The sequence below is a fragment of the Cannabis sativa genome, chromosome 4 (assembly GCF_029168945.1).
Source record: "Cannabis sativa cultivar Pink pepper isolate KNU-18-1 chromosome 4, ASM2916894v1, whole genome shotgun sequence".
Lineage (NCBI taxonomy): Eukaryota > Viridiplantae > Streptophyta > Magnoliopsida > Rosales > Cannabaceae > Cannabis > Cannabis sativa.
Window position 1 is genome coordinate 62,537,650 of NC_083604.1, and position 14,594 is coordinate 62,552,243.

Genomic DNA, 14,594 nt, shown 5'->3' on the forward strand with positions numbered 1-14,594 from the left:
TTCACAAAATCTTCCATATGTGAAGTCCTCACTGCGATGTTATAAAATTTTTCTTCAAACAAATTCTTAACTCATCCCAAGTCATTACACTGACGTCACGAGTCTGTCCCACAATATCCCACAAGACGCGGGCATGATCTTGTGACATGAAAGCTGCACAATTCACTCTCTCTGTTCCCGTCACTCCCATATTATCAAGGATACGGGTGATTGTACTCATCCACTGCTCAGCCTTAATTATGTCAGTACCTCCCAGAAAAGTTGGAGGTTGCAGCTTCACAAACCGTTCAAACACAGAATCTCTATGCGGCATCATAAACCCCTGGTTACCCATCACTAGCACAGGCGCTGGTGGTAACACTTGCTGAACAGGGGCAGCCGGTGCCGGTTGCCTTAATCGATGCAATTCTTCCTCTTGACGAAGTATGATACCTCGCATTTCTTGGAACATCTGCTGCCAGTCAGCAGGAGGATTAGCATTGCCAACCCCCGCATTATCCCCCAAATTCTGCGGAGGTGCAGGCAGTGCCGGTGGATTGGTTTGGTCTACACCATGCTCTACTTGCTCGCCATGTGGTCTAGATGATTGAGGAGGGTCCATTTTTACAAGTACCCCTGTAATCAACAACCCCAGCGAGTTAAGCACCAATACCACACTTATGCACTTATTACATTAAACCCTAACTCAACTATTTACTCCATATAAATAAACACTTAATCATATAGCATTTAAAGCATGGCATCACATATCATATGAATACTCTAGATGCCTACATATTGCCTAAAATGGAAAGCGGTAAATAATTGATCACATAAGCAGTAAAGTATTTACTCTCAACACTTACTGCACCATGAGTCAAGCTTATCTCTGACGATGATTGTACATGTTCGGCCGGTCTACAGGAAGTTTAAAAACCTTGGCGCTCTGATACCAAATTGTAACGCCCTAAGATTTAGGCACGCTACCCAATATGATTAAGAAACCCTAATCCCCTAAACGGGATTGGTTTAAAAATAAGCGCGAAAATTAAACTTTAAACGAAAACGGAATGAAAATAAACTTGTAATAATTTTAACCTTACAAATAAACGTTACATGTTTTGGGATCCCAAAAATCATTTTACAAAATATTACAAGTCTTTTCTCCTTAGCCGACCTAAGCGGCAAAATAGAGTTACAAAAGTTTCAACGCTGGTAGATCCCAACCCGCTTGGTCTAGTGTGGCCCGAACATGTACATACATCGCCCAACTCCCATACTCATGGCTGATCAGAGATAGATTTACCCTTTCCTGCACAGTAGAGCACCCGTGAGCCAAGCCCAGCAAGACAGTAAGCAGGGCCGGCCCTAGGCATAGGCGGGCTAGGCCCGTGCCTAGGGCCCACACTTTCCGGGGGCCCAAAATAAAAAAATAAATAAAATTTGTTAAGCTTTTATCTAAGTAAAATTTAAGTGTATTATAAGCAACAAATATTCATAGCTTAGTTGGTTGAGGTGAATGGCATAATGTCTAAGGTCATGGGTTCAAATCCCATAACACTCATCTTTTGATATTTTTTTCAATATAATTTTGAGGGCCCCAAATTTTAATTCGTCTCGGGGCCATATATTTTCAGGGCCGGCCCTGACAGTAAGATATATCGTTAATCATATATAACTCATAACATAAATAATAATGCCATTTCATATTTGTCTGTATGACACAGACCTGCGTGTTACGCTCACACGCCTATTTATGTCTATGTGGCATAAACCTACGTGTTACGCTCACACGTCTAATTACAATAAGGCCTTAGAACGGTTCATCTCGGTTCTAGTTACCGAGTCCAACCCGATTATGCCTTGAACACATAACCCTTTACTTCAATATACATCTATATACATCATGGAATAACAATTACATATTAACAATTCACTTGGGTAATAACCCTAAGCCAATAAACCGCTCACTTTAGAGTAATAACTCTAATCCCGGTTTCTAGTTTCTCATATAAATCACATTCCACATAAGCGCCATTGCGCATATCTCTATGTGCTAACTACTGTCTTACCTGATGTCCCACAAATATGGAGATTGCAAATCCCCGGGTGCTCCTGACCAAGTGCCGGTAATCCTAGTCACAATTCCGGGATACACAAGTATAGGGTTAATCCCGAAAATCATTTCCACAAATTAAAAACTGGGCATCAAAATTCCAGATATTCAGATAGAGCTCGGAACGAGCTTTCCAACGATATAAAGAACGTCCCAAACGGAGTTCCGAGTCAAAAGTTATGACCAAAACAAAAACCCAAAAAAAAAATACAATAAGCTGCCAAAAATGGCCGCGGCTACTGGGTTTAAAAACCCAGGAAACCCTGTTTCCAGCTACGAAAATGCATCCAAAAATACCAATTTTCATGCTATATCAATTCACAATCATACCAAACTTTCACCTAGCATAAACCAAGTAATTAGAGTGGAATTACACCTAATTCACTTCCAACAACACCAAAAACCAGCAACTAAAAATCAGCATTCAGCAATGAATTTTAGCCCCTAAACTCATCTAATTCAACACAAACCCAAACACAACTCAAGCTAATCATTCACCAAATAAAAAGTACCTAAATAGGCATTAACATACATAATTTTTATGCTTGAACACCAGCAAAACACATCAAAATTTCAGATTAAACAACATAAAATTCAAAGCTCCAACTTGAGCAAAATCACCAAGAACTCATAAAGAAGCTACACAAGGAAGTCACCAAAATGAATCAAAATTCAGCATGTTTTTTTTTTCTAACCCAAATTCAGCAACTAGAAATCCCCAAATTTACCATTCAAAGCATACACAAAGCAAATCTTATAATTCACAACACAACCATGATTACAACTCCATAAACAATCTAAAACCCATAAGCATGCAATTCAAGAACATAACCCATGAGTTCATACCTATTTCATTTCAAAATCAAAGCAATAAAATTCAGAAATAAGAGCTGGAAAATACCTCAAAGTTCTCACAATCAAAGCACACCAAAATCCCCCAAGCTCCAACAAGCTCAACAACACACAAGAGAGGAAGATTTGAAGTGAAAAGATTGAAGGGAGAGGGAGAATAGGGTTCAGCCAAGAGCTGAGAAAATAATCCAGAATTTTATTTCTAAAATGTAAAATAATTCCTTTTTGTTGCAATTAATCCAAAAGGCCAATTTACCAAAATGCCCCTAGGGCCAAATAACACATAAAAGCATTCCAAGAATAACATAGTCATTTCTAACATAAATATACCCAATTAAATTTCAGATTAATCACACTTTATTAAAATACTAATAAATAATCCCAAAATTGTATTTCGGCCCCGAACCCGGTTCGGCCCGAAATACCCGGTTGTGACTATACCGCGCCGACTTGTCAGAACACACCTGAAGAAGGACAAAACAAGCATACTATATAATAATATAGTTCATAAGCACATAAATAAATTAAATTCACAGTTTTACTCCTCTCTGGTCAAAATTACTAAAATGCCCCTAGCTCACCAACGGGGTCTTAACATGTCATTTCTCATATTAATTCACATATAATAAATTATAATATAATATAATTCTACAATAATACTCAATTAACTAGTTAGGGCTTTGCTAATCCATTTCCTTAATTCCAGGGTATTACAAGTTTCTACAGTTGGGTCTAGATTATCACCTCTTGTGGTACCCTTCTTTTCCCCCTTTGGTTTCTTTTTCCAAACTAAATGTTTCCCTTTATTATAGTTAGCTACCGTGTGACCCAATAAGGCACAACCTGAACACTTGGATGGAAGCCACTCGTATTCAGCCTACTGCTCAACGAGTTGTTTCCTCTCGTTAATGTAGGTAATAAACTTTGGAGGATTATTTGAACTTCAACATCAACCAAAACTCTAACATATTTGATCATTGGCCTTTCTAGAGTGACTTTGTCCACCATGATAGGTTTTTTATAGTGCTCACTAAAGCACTCAAATTATTCTTCCCCCAATATTTGAGCCTTAATCCATTAAGCCTAACCTAAACAGAGACAGACCTCACCATTTGCATCGTATCCATATTAGTTGTCCATGGTCTTAGAACCACTGGTTTCTTATCAAAGTGAATCACTACAGTCTCAAGGATTACATCTCTAGTAACTTCTTTTCTAAAGCTTACAAAAGTAAAACTAGAATGTATCCTCACAATCTTTTCCACTCCTAAATTCCCCTAAATTCTCTTAATAAACCCTTAAAACACTCTGAATAGGGGATTTGCTCCCAAAACTATACAAACAATCGATGATTTCCAGTAAGAAGCCTCAATTTCAACTTCCTCTAAATCCAATTTAGCAACAACTTGATCTCCAATGGTTTAGTAAAATCTAATCGTGAAGAAAGGGTTCTTACCTAATTCACATTGATTTTACTCCAAGCATCCTTAGCTGAAGCTTGAAAATCTATTTTTTCCACCTCCTCCACCCAACTCGCAGACTTTGGGGTCAATTTAGCAGCACTAGGCACACGAAGAACATCGACTTCTTTCAGATCAATTTCCAGCTCACTGCAAGGATCGAGAAAAACCTCTACCTGAACCATAGATTCATCCTCTTGGATCAAAGCTGGGAGGTCGCACGAATCATTCTCATTAGTAGAAACTATTCTTACATGCTTTGATTCTGTCTTCTTCCTCTTCGCCATGAGAATAAGGAGAGAGCATCACACGCCCAACCTAAAAAGGTTTTTATCATAAAAACTTTTCTATTTATCACAAAAGAAATTATTCTTGCTTATGTGTTGAGATTAAAACAAGAACTTCATATACACTTTGTCCTAGTAGCCCACATTACTTCTTGTGTATGGTGGAGCGATTTGGAAGACTACTGTGTGAATTTCTAATTAACCTGAAAGGATGAAACATACAAAAAGATTCAAGGATACATTGATAGGCATCAAGAGGTAAATATTATTTTTATATTTTTACTTTTAGTTTAATAAATATACATATAGCGATCTTAGGCATATGGTATAATGATAATGAAAAATAATTCTTCCGTTGTGTACCTGATTTAGTACCATAAAATTGACAAAGAGAGAGCAAAAAGATAAGAAAATAGATAAAGTGAAATGGAGAAGAGAATAGAGGGTGAGAAGAGGAGAGGATAAGTAAAGAAGAGAATGTGCTATGGTGAGACGAGGCTCACCACATGAACCTGGCAAGATGCTACCCTTGGCAAGATGGGGTCTTGCAACTTTATTCCCTTGTTGAGGCTCATGCTTCTCTAGGTCTCCATATGTTAGGGTTTATGCTTTAAAAGAAAGTAAATTAAGGATAATATATTTATAAATATATGAAACATAAATATATTATATAAGAATATGTTAATTACTTGTTATAATTAATCAATATCAAAAAAATTATTTACTCATATAAGAGTGTATGTATGATCTTGTAAGATTACAAGAGAATTAGGTTCATAACATATAAATGAAATGAGTTAGTAATGTATAAATGTATATAACATTTAATATAATATTGCTAGTATGGTTTACTAAGCACTATTTAGTAGTCTGTGTGATTTTGATTCGGATTATGTTTGTGTTTATTATGTTTTTGGTTCATTCATTAAAGCTTCTTAAATATGAAACTTACAACTGTTGTTCTAGGAACATAATATCATGGATGGCTAGGAACATGTTATATAATAAGTGGAATCTAAACTTTCGGAGAGGAAAGGGTTAATTATGAAAGTGAATTTAGTTATTGAGCTCAAATCTATAATAAGATTATAGATGAACTACTCATATTAATTCATGGTACTTAGGGATTTAATAGATAATTAGAAGGATAAAATAGTAATTTGATTAGCTTTAATTATTATTTAATGAATTAGACCACCTATTATTTTTCAAAGCTTTTTAGCCAAAAAAATTTTATGATCGTGTATATTGTAGTTATTTAGGACCATCTATATATTTTTTAAAATTTTTGAGTAGGTTACTATGCCTAAAATAAGATTCAAATATTTTGTTACACTTGTTATTAGTTCGATTTTATATTGTTATACGTAAAATATTTGAATCTTATTTTCGGCACTGCAACTTATTCAAAAATTTAAAAAAATATATTTGGATCGGATGTTAAAATCTAACATTTAATATATAATTTGATTGAATTTGGATAAATCAAAAAATATTGAATATGATCCAATGAATACTCCTAATTTCACCCATGTTTGGAATGCATATGTGATTATTTTAAAATGCAATACGGCTCTTAATTTATACTTTGGGGAACAGTCAATAGTGTCACTTACCATTGTCAATGGAAGGTCTAAATGTTAAGCAAAATTGGTAAAAAAAAAAATAAACAAACTTTATATTAGTTACAATATTTGTTATTGTGTTTTAAATTTCTAATGTACAATTACATTTGAAGATGCAAATTAGTATAAAATGTAAGATATTATTAATAATTATTAATTAATTAAATACTTAAAAATAATTAATGGTAATATTGTAATTGAAAAATGTGTATAAAAGGATTCCCTTAATGATCTATGAAAAACTTTAATTATGAAAGTTTCATTTATTTAGTCCAAAATTCAACAAATCATTAGACAACCAATCTATAACCTAAATAAAAGCCACAATATTTTTGACTTCTGTTGATTAATTTACACATATACCCTTTTCAATCTATAAATATAACAATACAAACAAAATACAAAATATTTTGATTTTTTTCTCATTAAATTACACTTATACTATATTAATAAAGTTATAGATGCTAGCTTATATTCCAACATTTTTTTCTCATCATATTTAAATATTATTATATAGTATATTACGGAAGTATTATTTAGTATAATTTAAAATTAGTGATTGAAATCAAATGGATATTAAAAACTAAGTAAGAATGAATTTGTAATTTTAATATTTGAAAAATATTTTTATATATAAAAAGTGTCTATCTGACGGCAATTATTGGTTTAACGATTTTTTTTAACGATTCTTTTTTTTTATTTAGCCTTATACGATTAACTTAACAGACTGTTAACGTTAAACATTAACAAATAAATAAACCCAATAATTAAAGCAAAAAATTAAACAATCTTTTTTAAAATTAAAAAAAATCATGTTACCCACATATCTCTCTAACAAATCGTACAATTAAACCCCAAAAAAATTAAACGGCATTTACGATTAAACAATCTTTACCTACTGCTCATATCTAATTTACATGCGATATAATTTTTGTTTTCTATTTCTTTAATTTGATGTAATTAGAACAATGTTATTGTGTGTTTGAATCTAGAATCTTCATGAAGCTTTGAATAATACAATCTAATGGTTTAGAGAGCTTTGATATATTGTAAGAGGTATGTTTTCGTTCTTCAATACATTGGAAAGATGTAGATGCCTTAAGGTGCTAAGAAAATATTTTGGATTATTTCTGTTAGAATCTCGATTAATTTTAATAAGTGAGATTGTTTATTAGCGATTCTTTGTTGTTGTTTTTGTTATTTTTTGGGTGAGATAATTTTTCAAATTTTGAATTCGTAGTTCATGTTTGATGATACATATTATGGATAGACTCATTGTGATGTTCTTCCTCTAAACTCCAAATTAGATTTGGAATTCGGCAGATCATACGTAGTTTCTATGTTCTAAGTTATCGATATTTTTACTAGAGAATAATTAATTGTATTTTTATTAGTTTGTAAGTGCCAATTTCCACCTGGTTGAAGTACAAGAAATATATAAGATTTTATCTTTCCAAAAACTTACTTCACTCATGTATATAATATATCTTATATCTTATGTAGTATAGCATATATTATACCTTATGTAGTATAGCAGGTTGATCTCTTAAATTAAGCATACTATATGAAGGGACATGTATATATCTATATACCTTATATAAATAAACAAGTTTTATTTTTTGCTCAATTATAAATAAAACAATTAGTTGTTATACTGTACACATATTACTTATTTTATCCTTTGGCTGGTGTTTTAATTTTATAGAGCTCCGCAGCAGACATATTTACACTTTGAGTTAGACTTAAATGGCAGGGACATATATATACTTCAAATGCATTTGTTTGATTTCGGGGGGTTTTGGTCAAATTAAAAATAAAATAATAATACAAAAAAGTTGATGTATGGGATTTATGAACAGGTAACTAATTAATGTATAATTCGCCTGAATTATCATGTTCTAGAGGATACTTATTGGTGGCTGCAAGTAGGAAAAGGATATCATATTCTACAATTACTGTAATAAAGAGGTAAAGTTCTTGATTCAGATAGATGTTATGTAGTATGATATTTGAATTTTGATGTATCTTAATTAGTTGTTGATATCATTTGCACTATATTGACCAGGTTAGTCTTTCCCAATTTGAAGCTCATGCTGGAATGCATTTATACTTTATTAAGATGAGATGTTTTTTTTGATTTATGATAATGTATCTTAAATAAAACTAACATTTACATGGCTCGAAACTTTACATTTACCTAGTTATTATAACAATAATAGTCAGAAAAATATACCACATTATAAATTTACTAATATTATATATTCAAATATTTGAAACAAAGTATATTATATTAAATAAATTATTTTACATATCAAATCCTATTACCAAAGAATTCCAAAATAATAATAATAATACATGAAGTTCAATTTTTTTAAAATAATCAATTAAAATCGTAAAAATAATTGTAATAATATGTGCATACGTTAATTAAAGAATAAATTCTCTATTTTTTATTTTTATATTACAGTAATTTTTTTTTTAAAAAAAATGAGAGAATTAGAGATAATTTATGCCAAAAAAAGATGATGACACTAAAAAATTATATACTAATAAATGTAAGTGGAGCAGATATTATGTCAAAAATTAACACGATATAATAATATAATTTTTCTTTTTTAAAGGAATAATATAAATTTTTAACTTAAGCAAAAAAAAAAACTGAGTTTAAATAAGAATTAGATTTATTGTGGATTTTAAGTTTTTTTAAAAGATGTTTTTTTAAAATTACTAATTTATTTAAAAATAAATTTAATTTAATACAACATATAATTCATATAACTTGAAAACTTAAAATATAGCATTAGACTACTGTTTTAGTACTCCATCTCATATGCTCTTATTGTCCTAATTAACTTTTCATAAAAGTGAAATTGCAATAATATCAAAGCACTGGGTCTCTTTATGTTGCCAAAGAAAACATCTTTGTCGTCTCTTCTCTTATCAAAGTAATGGGTTTCTCCATGTTTGCCAAAGAACATAACATCTCTGTCGTCTCTTCTCTCATCCTTATCCAGAAATGCTAAAGATAAATCCTCTAACATTAAAACATTAAAGTCAAGGAGAACGGAAATTTCCTCAATACATCATTATCTTTATAAAATCTTTAATAGTATCTCCCTCTCTTGTTTTCTCTTGGTTTATTTGTAGGTACTGAAAAAAGTTGTTTGGGGCTTGGTGGTGGTGGTGACTTGGGAGCAAAAGTTTCTATCAACCAACCACAGTGACATGTATAGAAGAAATACAATCATGAAAGAAAAGAGTAAAAAAAGTTGAAAAATAAAGTTGGCAATGAATATTGCAATGTAAGGGAATAGTTTGTTAATTTTGGGTTCTCTTCAGTTCCTTTAAAATTGCATCAGATAAATCATCTGCATCGTACTCCACACCAAACACTCCAGCAACTTCCATGTTTGGGTTCAACAAGTACCTGTTTTCATATACAAAACAAGAAAGCTCAATCAGCATAATAGAAAGATAAAGAAAAAGTTTAGCTTTTCTTGAGAACGCATACATGTTGTGCGAACATTCAACAAGATAATCATCCTTATCCTCCTCAATCTTCCTAAAGAAAACACGGTATTCTTGCGCCAATTGTCTAACAGCTGAAACAGGCCCGGTTAATCCTATGATCCTCGAATCAAATTCTGGCAAATTAAAGTGTCAGCATGCTATTTCTGTAAAAGAAATGAATTGGTGCTTGCTATATGTGGATAGGAAAGCCTAACCTTTAATGTAAGCTTGGAGTTGTGAAGGTGTATCACGTTGTGGATCAATCGTAACAAACACCGGTAGAACCTTCACATTATGTTTAGACTCTTTCCTCAAAATAAAAATAAAATCAATGTAAGCACTAAGCAGTTAACTCAAATAAAGAGCAGATGAAATAAAATAAGAAAAGAGGTGAGAACAAACCAAGTTTATCTATAGCCTTGGCTATAATCTGGATTTGCTCTGGGCCAACGTCAGGAGAAAATGTATACCCAAAGTAAAGGAGAACCCACTTTCCCAGAAAGTTCCTTTCAGTGACCGTCTGATTCTGTGTGTCTATCAAACTGAAAGGGCCACCAATTATAGGCCCCTTGGCAGTAGTTCCACTAGAGCTGGTACCCTGGCCTGATCCAACAATGACCAAAAACATGTTATGACTCTGGTATACTTGTGGACAATAAGAGAAAGCTTCATCAGGAACTCGATGTTCGTTTATAATTTTGGACAAACAAACTATTTCACACTAGAGCAAGTTCACTGAGCCTAATGATGGATATACGACTAATCATTACCAAATCATTCGTGTTTAACCAAGCCCAGCACTCTCCAAAAGTCATCTCTATCATACCTTCTCTTTTTTCAAGGAAAAAAAAAAAATATATATATATATATATGTATAATCTCAGATTGCTTGCAAGTTGGACCAGGTAAGCCCTGGCAACAAACTGAGGAGTCAACCAGGCTCCCCAACCCCGTGATAAAGAAGATACCTACCAAGGGGTTTGATAACAATTATTAAAACACCATGAATTTGATCAATGATCAGATTAAAACACTGCAAACTATAAAGCAGCATATATGACAATAAAAAGAGAAAATTACGTGAAGACTCGAAATATGGTGATGATCTATGATTTCTTTTCTTTTTCTTTTTTCGCTTTTACAATCTCTTCTGCTATGGGTCAATATGTAAAATCTATATTGCGATAGATGAAGGACACTGCATAAATTGGGGAGACAACATTGTGTTTGGACAATACTAAGACAGAAAACTCTACAAAAACAATATGCAATAGAACATGATGCGTACAAATCAACAAATATATGTGTGGGTGTGGCCTGTCGGAACAACATTTTTTGTATAGTACAAATGGCACTACTGGCCATAGTGATTCTTAAAAGGCTAATTAAGATTTTTGACCCCAAATTTTGACATATACCAAATCATATCCCCTTAACTTTGAAGACCGTTAATAATTCTTCCTCAACTATTGAGATTGTTGGATTTAAGGACTTTTATCTAATTTTAGTAAGAAATTCTAACATAAATGAAAGTTCAGGGAATGCGATTTAGCACATGTCAAAGTTTAAGGGGCACGATTTGGTAAATATCAAAGTCTAGGGATTATGATTAAGTACATGGGCAATCATCGAATTAGTAAAATTGAATGAAATTGGACAAAAGTCTTTAAATCAAACAATCTCAATAGTTCAGGAAGAATTTTTAACGGCCAGAAAAGTTCAAGGGGCATGATTTGGTATATGTCAAAGTTTAGAGGCAAAAATCATAATTAGCCATCTTAAAAACTTGGCAGTTAAAGATTTTAAATCATACAACAGAACCAAAACCCACTTTCAACTGCATAGGATAACTACTTGTATGCTAATAGAAACTCAAAAGCTTAGACTATATTGAACAGAGATAATAGAAACTGAATCAATCCCTACAACAATTAATTAAGAAACAGTACTATAGCTTTTTAGCGTATAACGACACCGAGTATAACTTATTAGAACTCAAGACTTCAATATTGTGCAACAGTGCAACCTATTGATCAACAATCTATCAACCTCCTACTTCATATATTAGCAGGGATAATTAATTTCAGAATTATAAGAGAAAACTGAATCCAATCCAAAATACTGCGTGGTACTTGAATTCCACTCCAGCCATGAGAAAGACTTCTCAATTGAACCCAAGACGGTCGGATCCATTTACTTTTATCTTATAGAGAATCTTGGGATTATCTTTCCTTTCCTTTCTAAGCATCCCCATAACACTTCAGTTTAGAGATCACCCCCACTTTACCCTATTCACCCATGATCAAACAATCTCACAATTTCTCACTCACCATGTAAAATGTGGTGGCATACAAATTAACCTTATCATGAGAAAAGAGGTGTAATTTCATTAAAATATCATCAGTAAACTGATACTCATCAAGCTGCTATTTTCTTAAAATAATAATAATAATGATAATAATAATTCATAGCTTATTTCCATCGCATGGGAAAGAAAATTGAGGAGCATAATTCAGAAAATTTACAGCAGCAACAACCAGAGCAGTAGAATGTCAGTTATAAAGTTTTGTAAGACTTCACACATCTGTCTTCTCTCAATCCAAGATTATCAATACAACTTCATTTGATTAGATTACGTAATAAGCAACTATGCAATCACTATTGTTCAGAACGGATGTTAAGTTAAAGAAATCATTAATCTTTAATAACAGATAAGAACTTAAGATAAATTAATAACTAAACAAGCACATCCCCAACAAAATCAATGATTAATTGCTTCTGTACACATAGCATAGAGCATGTCAATTCTCAAGGCCCTTCCTTATAAACACATCAAGAATTAACCAAATTTAAAACCATGTCGAGGAAATAAATAGAAGAATGAAAAAGCGAATCAACAAAAATGTAGCCCCTAAGCTGTACGGCCAAGTATACAAACCATTAAAGTTTCAGATTCTTTTTTCTTTCTAACAAGAGAAAACAGAAACTTCAAATTATGAGGGATAAAATGAAGTACCTTTTGGAATTGCTCTTCTTTCATCATTATAGTGAGCTAAACCCGCCAGGCCCACAAATCCTAGTAGAGCAGCAGGCTGCAGAAAATGTCCAAACAAAAACTATCATACTAAAGAATTAGAAGCCCACCTTTCATCACATGATGATACATTCACACACAAAAGCTCTTAAGAATTGCAACATTCAAGAATAACATAGGATTAAAGAAGACGGCAGCATACAATGACATAGGTACCCCAAGTCCTAGAAGCTTGTGAATCTACGTTCATTACACGATCACCACCAGGCTTCCCATTAGCATGATTTGATGAATTTACATAGTTACGGGACTGAATCCTCTTACAAGGACCAAACCTACAAGGGGCTCAAACAGTACAGTAATGTATTCAGATATCAAACTGTGAAGGAACTTTCTTCAGTATGTTGCTGAAGATATCTCTTTGTATCGACAATGCCTAAACATATAAGGAAAACCATAATAGTTGAATGTCTGCTGAAAGTCATTGTTCCAAAGAACAAGAGTGTTCGGCATCTGACCCAGGGACTCAAAATGAACAAGTTCAGATACTTGCTCAGAGTTCCATATTTTCTGTTCTTACTTAATGTAATAATACTAGTAAGAAAGAAATGAGCACCAAAAACCAACCAAATTTATCATCAAACATAAAATGGGAAACACCAAAAAAACTAGTACTACTACTCTTATATACAGCTTAGGTAGTATTTAGTGTATATATTTGCACTCAAATGGAAAGAAACTCAATTCCAATGGGTATCTGAGATTGAGCTATAGGAGCTCTCAGCCTCTCACCCACCCTGTATAAAAATATTTTTATTAAGTAAAAACAAGGTCAACAGACTAAGAAACAAGAAAACGGTTCAAGGGTATTGAATAGTACCTTCGGAATAAATTGAGAGACTCTCCTGAGTGGCGTTTGGAAGAAAGGAAAAGAAAACGAGAAATGGGCATGGTACCAAGGAAAATGTCTATGCTTTCATGGGGTTGTATTGGGAAGCTTTCTTGAGCAAGAATCCATGGCGTTAATGAATCGGTGAGATCAGCTCTGTATATTTTCCCTCCGATTTAGTCCCAACAAAAACATCTACTTCCTTCCAGCTTCCAAAACATTAGATCACAAAGCCCATTCCAAAGAGAGTGTAACGCCCCCTATTCACTCATGGGCCTGTATCATTTGGGCATTTTCAAAAGTGGAAATTACACTAAATATATGAGATTTTTTTGAAAAATATACATATGGCAGTTTTTGTTTCTTAAGTTTTTTATGATATATTGTTTTTGTTTATATTTTTATGAGAGTTTTCTTAGAGTGTAGTTGTAATATTTTATTTGTATACTAGTATAGTTGTGATGTTTCTGCAAATGTATGTTCATTATTGTTATCCGCATTTTCGACAGTGGACACGTGGAATTCAGGTGAGTGCCTAGAGCCCATCAGTGGGTCCCCTAAAGAAGATAAAGTGGGCCAAGCCCATTTGAATTGGTCCTTCCAAGAGCATACTTCAGCCCCGTAATTGTATAACCTTCCGCTATTGATAGACTGTGTCTAGAAACATGTCCAGTACTGTGAGTCTAGAAGGGTAAGACAGCGTGTTCCTGGAAAATTAGTCCAGTTGATTGTATCAAGACAAATAGGAAAACTTCTTCAAATAGATATCAAGCAATTAATTCACAGTTGATTGCCCACAATCAGAGTACACGGTGTTAACCAAATCCGATCTACCTAGTCAG

At 32.9% G+C, this 14,594-nt stretch overlaps 1 protein-coding gene across 1 annotated transcript; it reads right to left on the reverse strand.

Annotated features, from left to right (window-relative positions):
- Positions 1-9,389: 9,389 nt before the first annotated feature.
- On the reverse strand, positions 9,390-13,987 carry LOC115712573 (protein SCO1 homolog 2, mitochondrial). Its single transcript, XM_030640872.2, has 7 exons — positions 13,744-13,987; positions 13,066-13,198; positions 12,846-12,921; positions 10,232-10,432; positions 10,045-10,134; positions 9,831-9,963; positions 9,390-9,746 (listed from the first exon to the last, which is right to left on the reverse strand). The coding sequence occupies exons 1-7, from the start codon at positions 13,812-13,814 to the stop codon at positions 9,638-9,640; spliced, it is 813 nt and encodes a 270-aa protein (XP_030496732.1). The 5' UTR covers positions 13,815-13,987; the 3' UTR covers positions 9,390-9,637.
- Between the last annotated feature and the right edge of the window lie 607 nt (positions 13,988-14,594).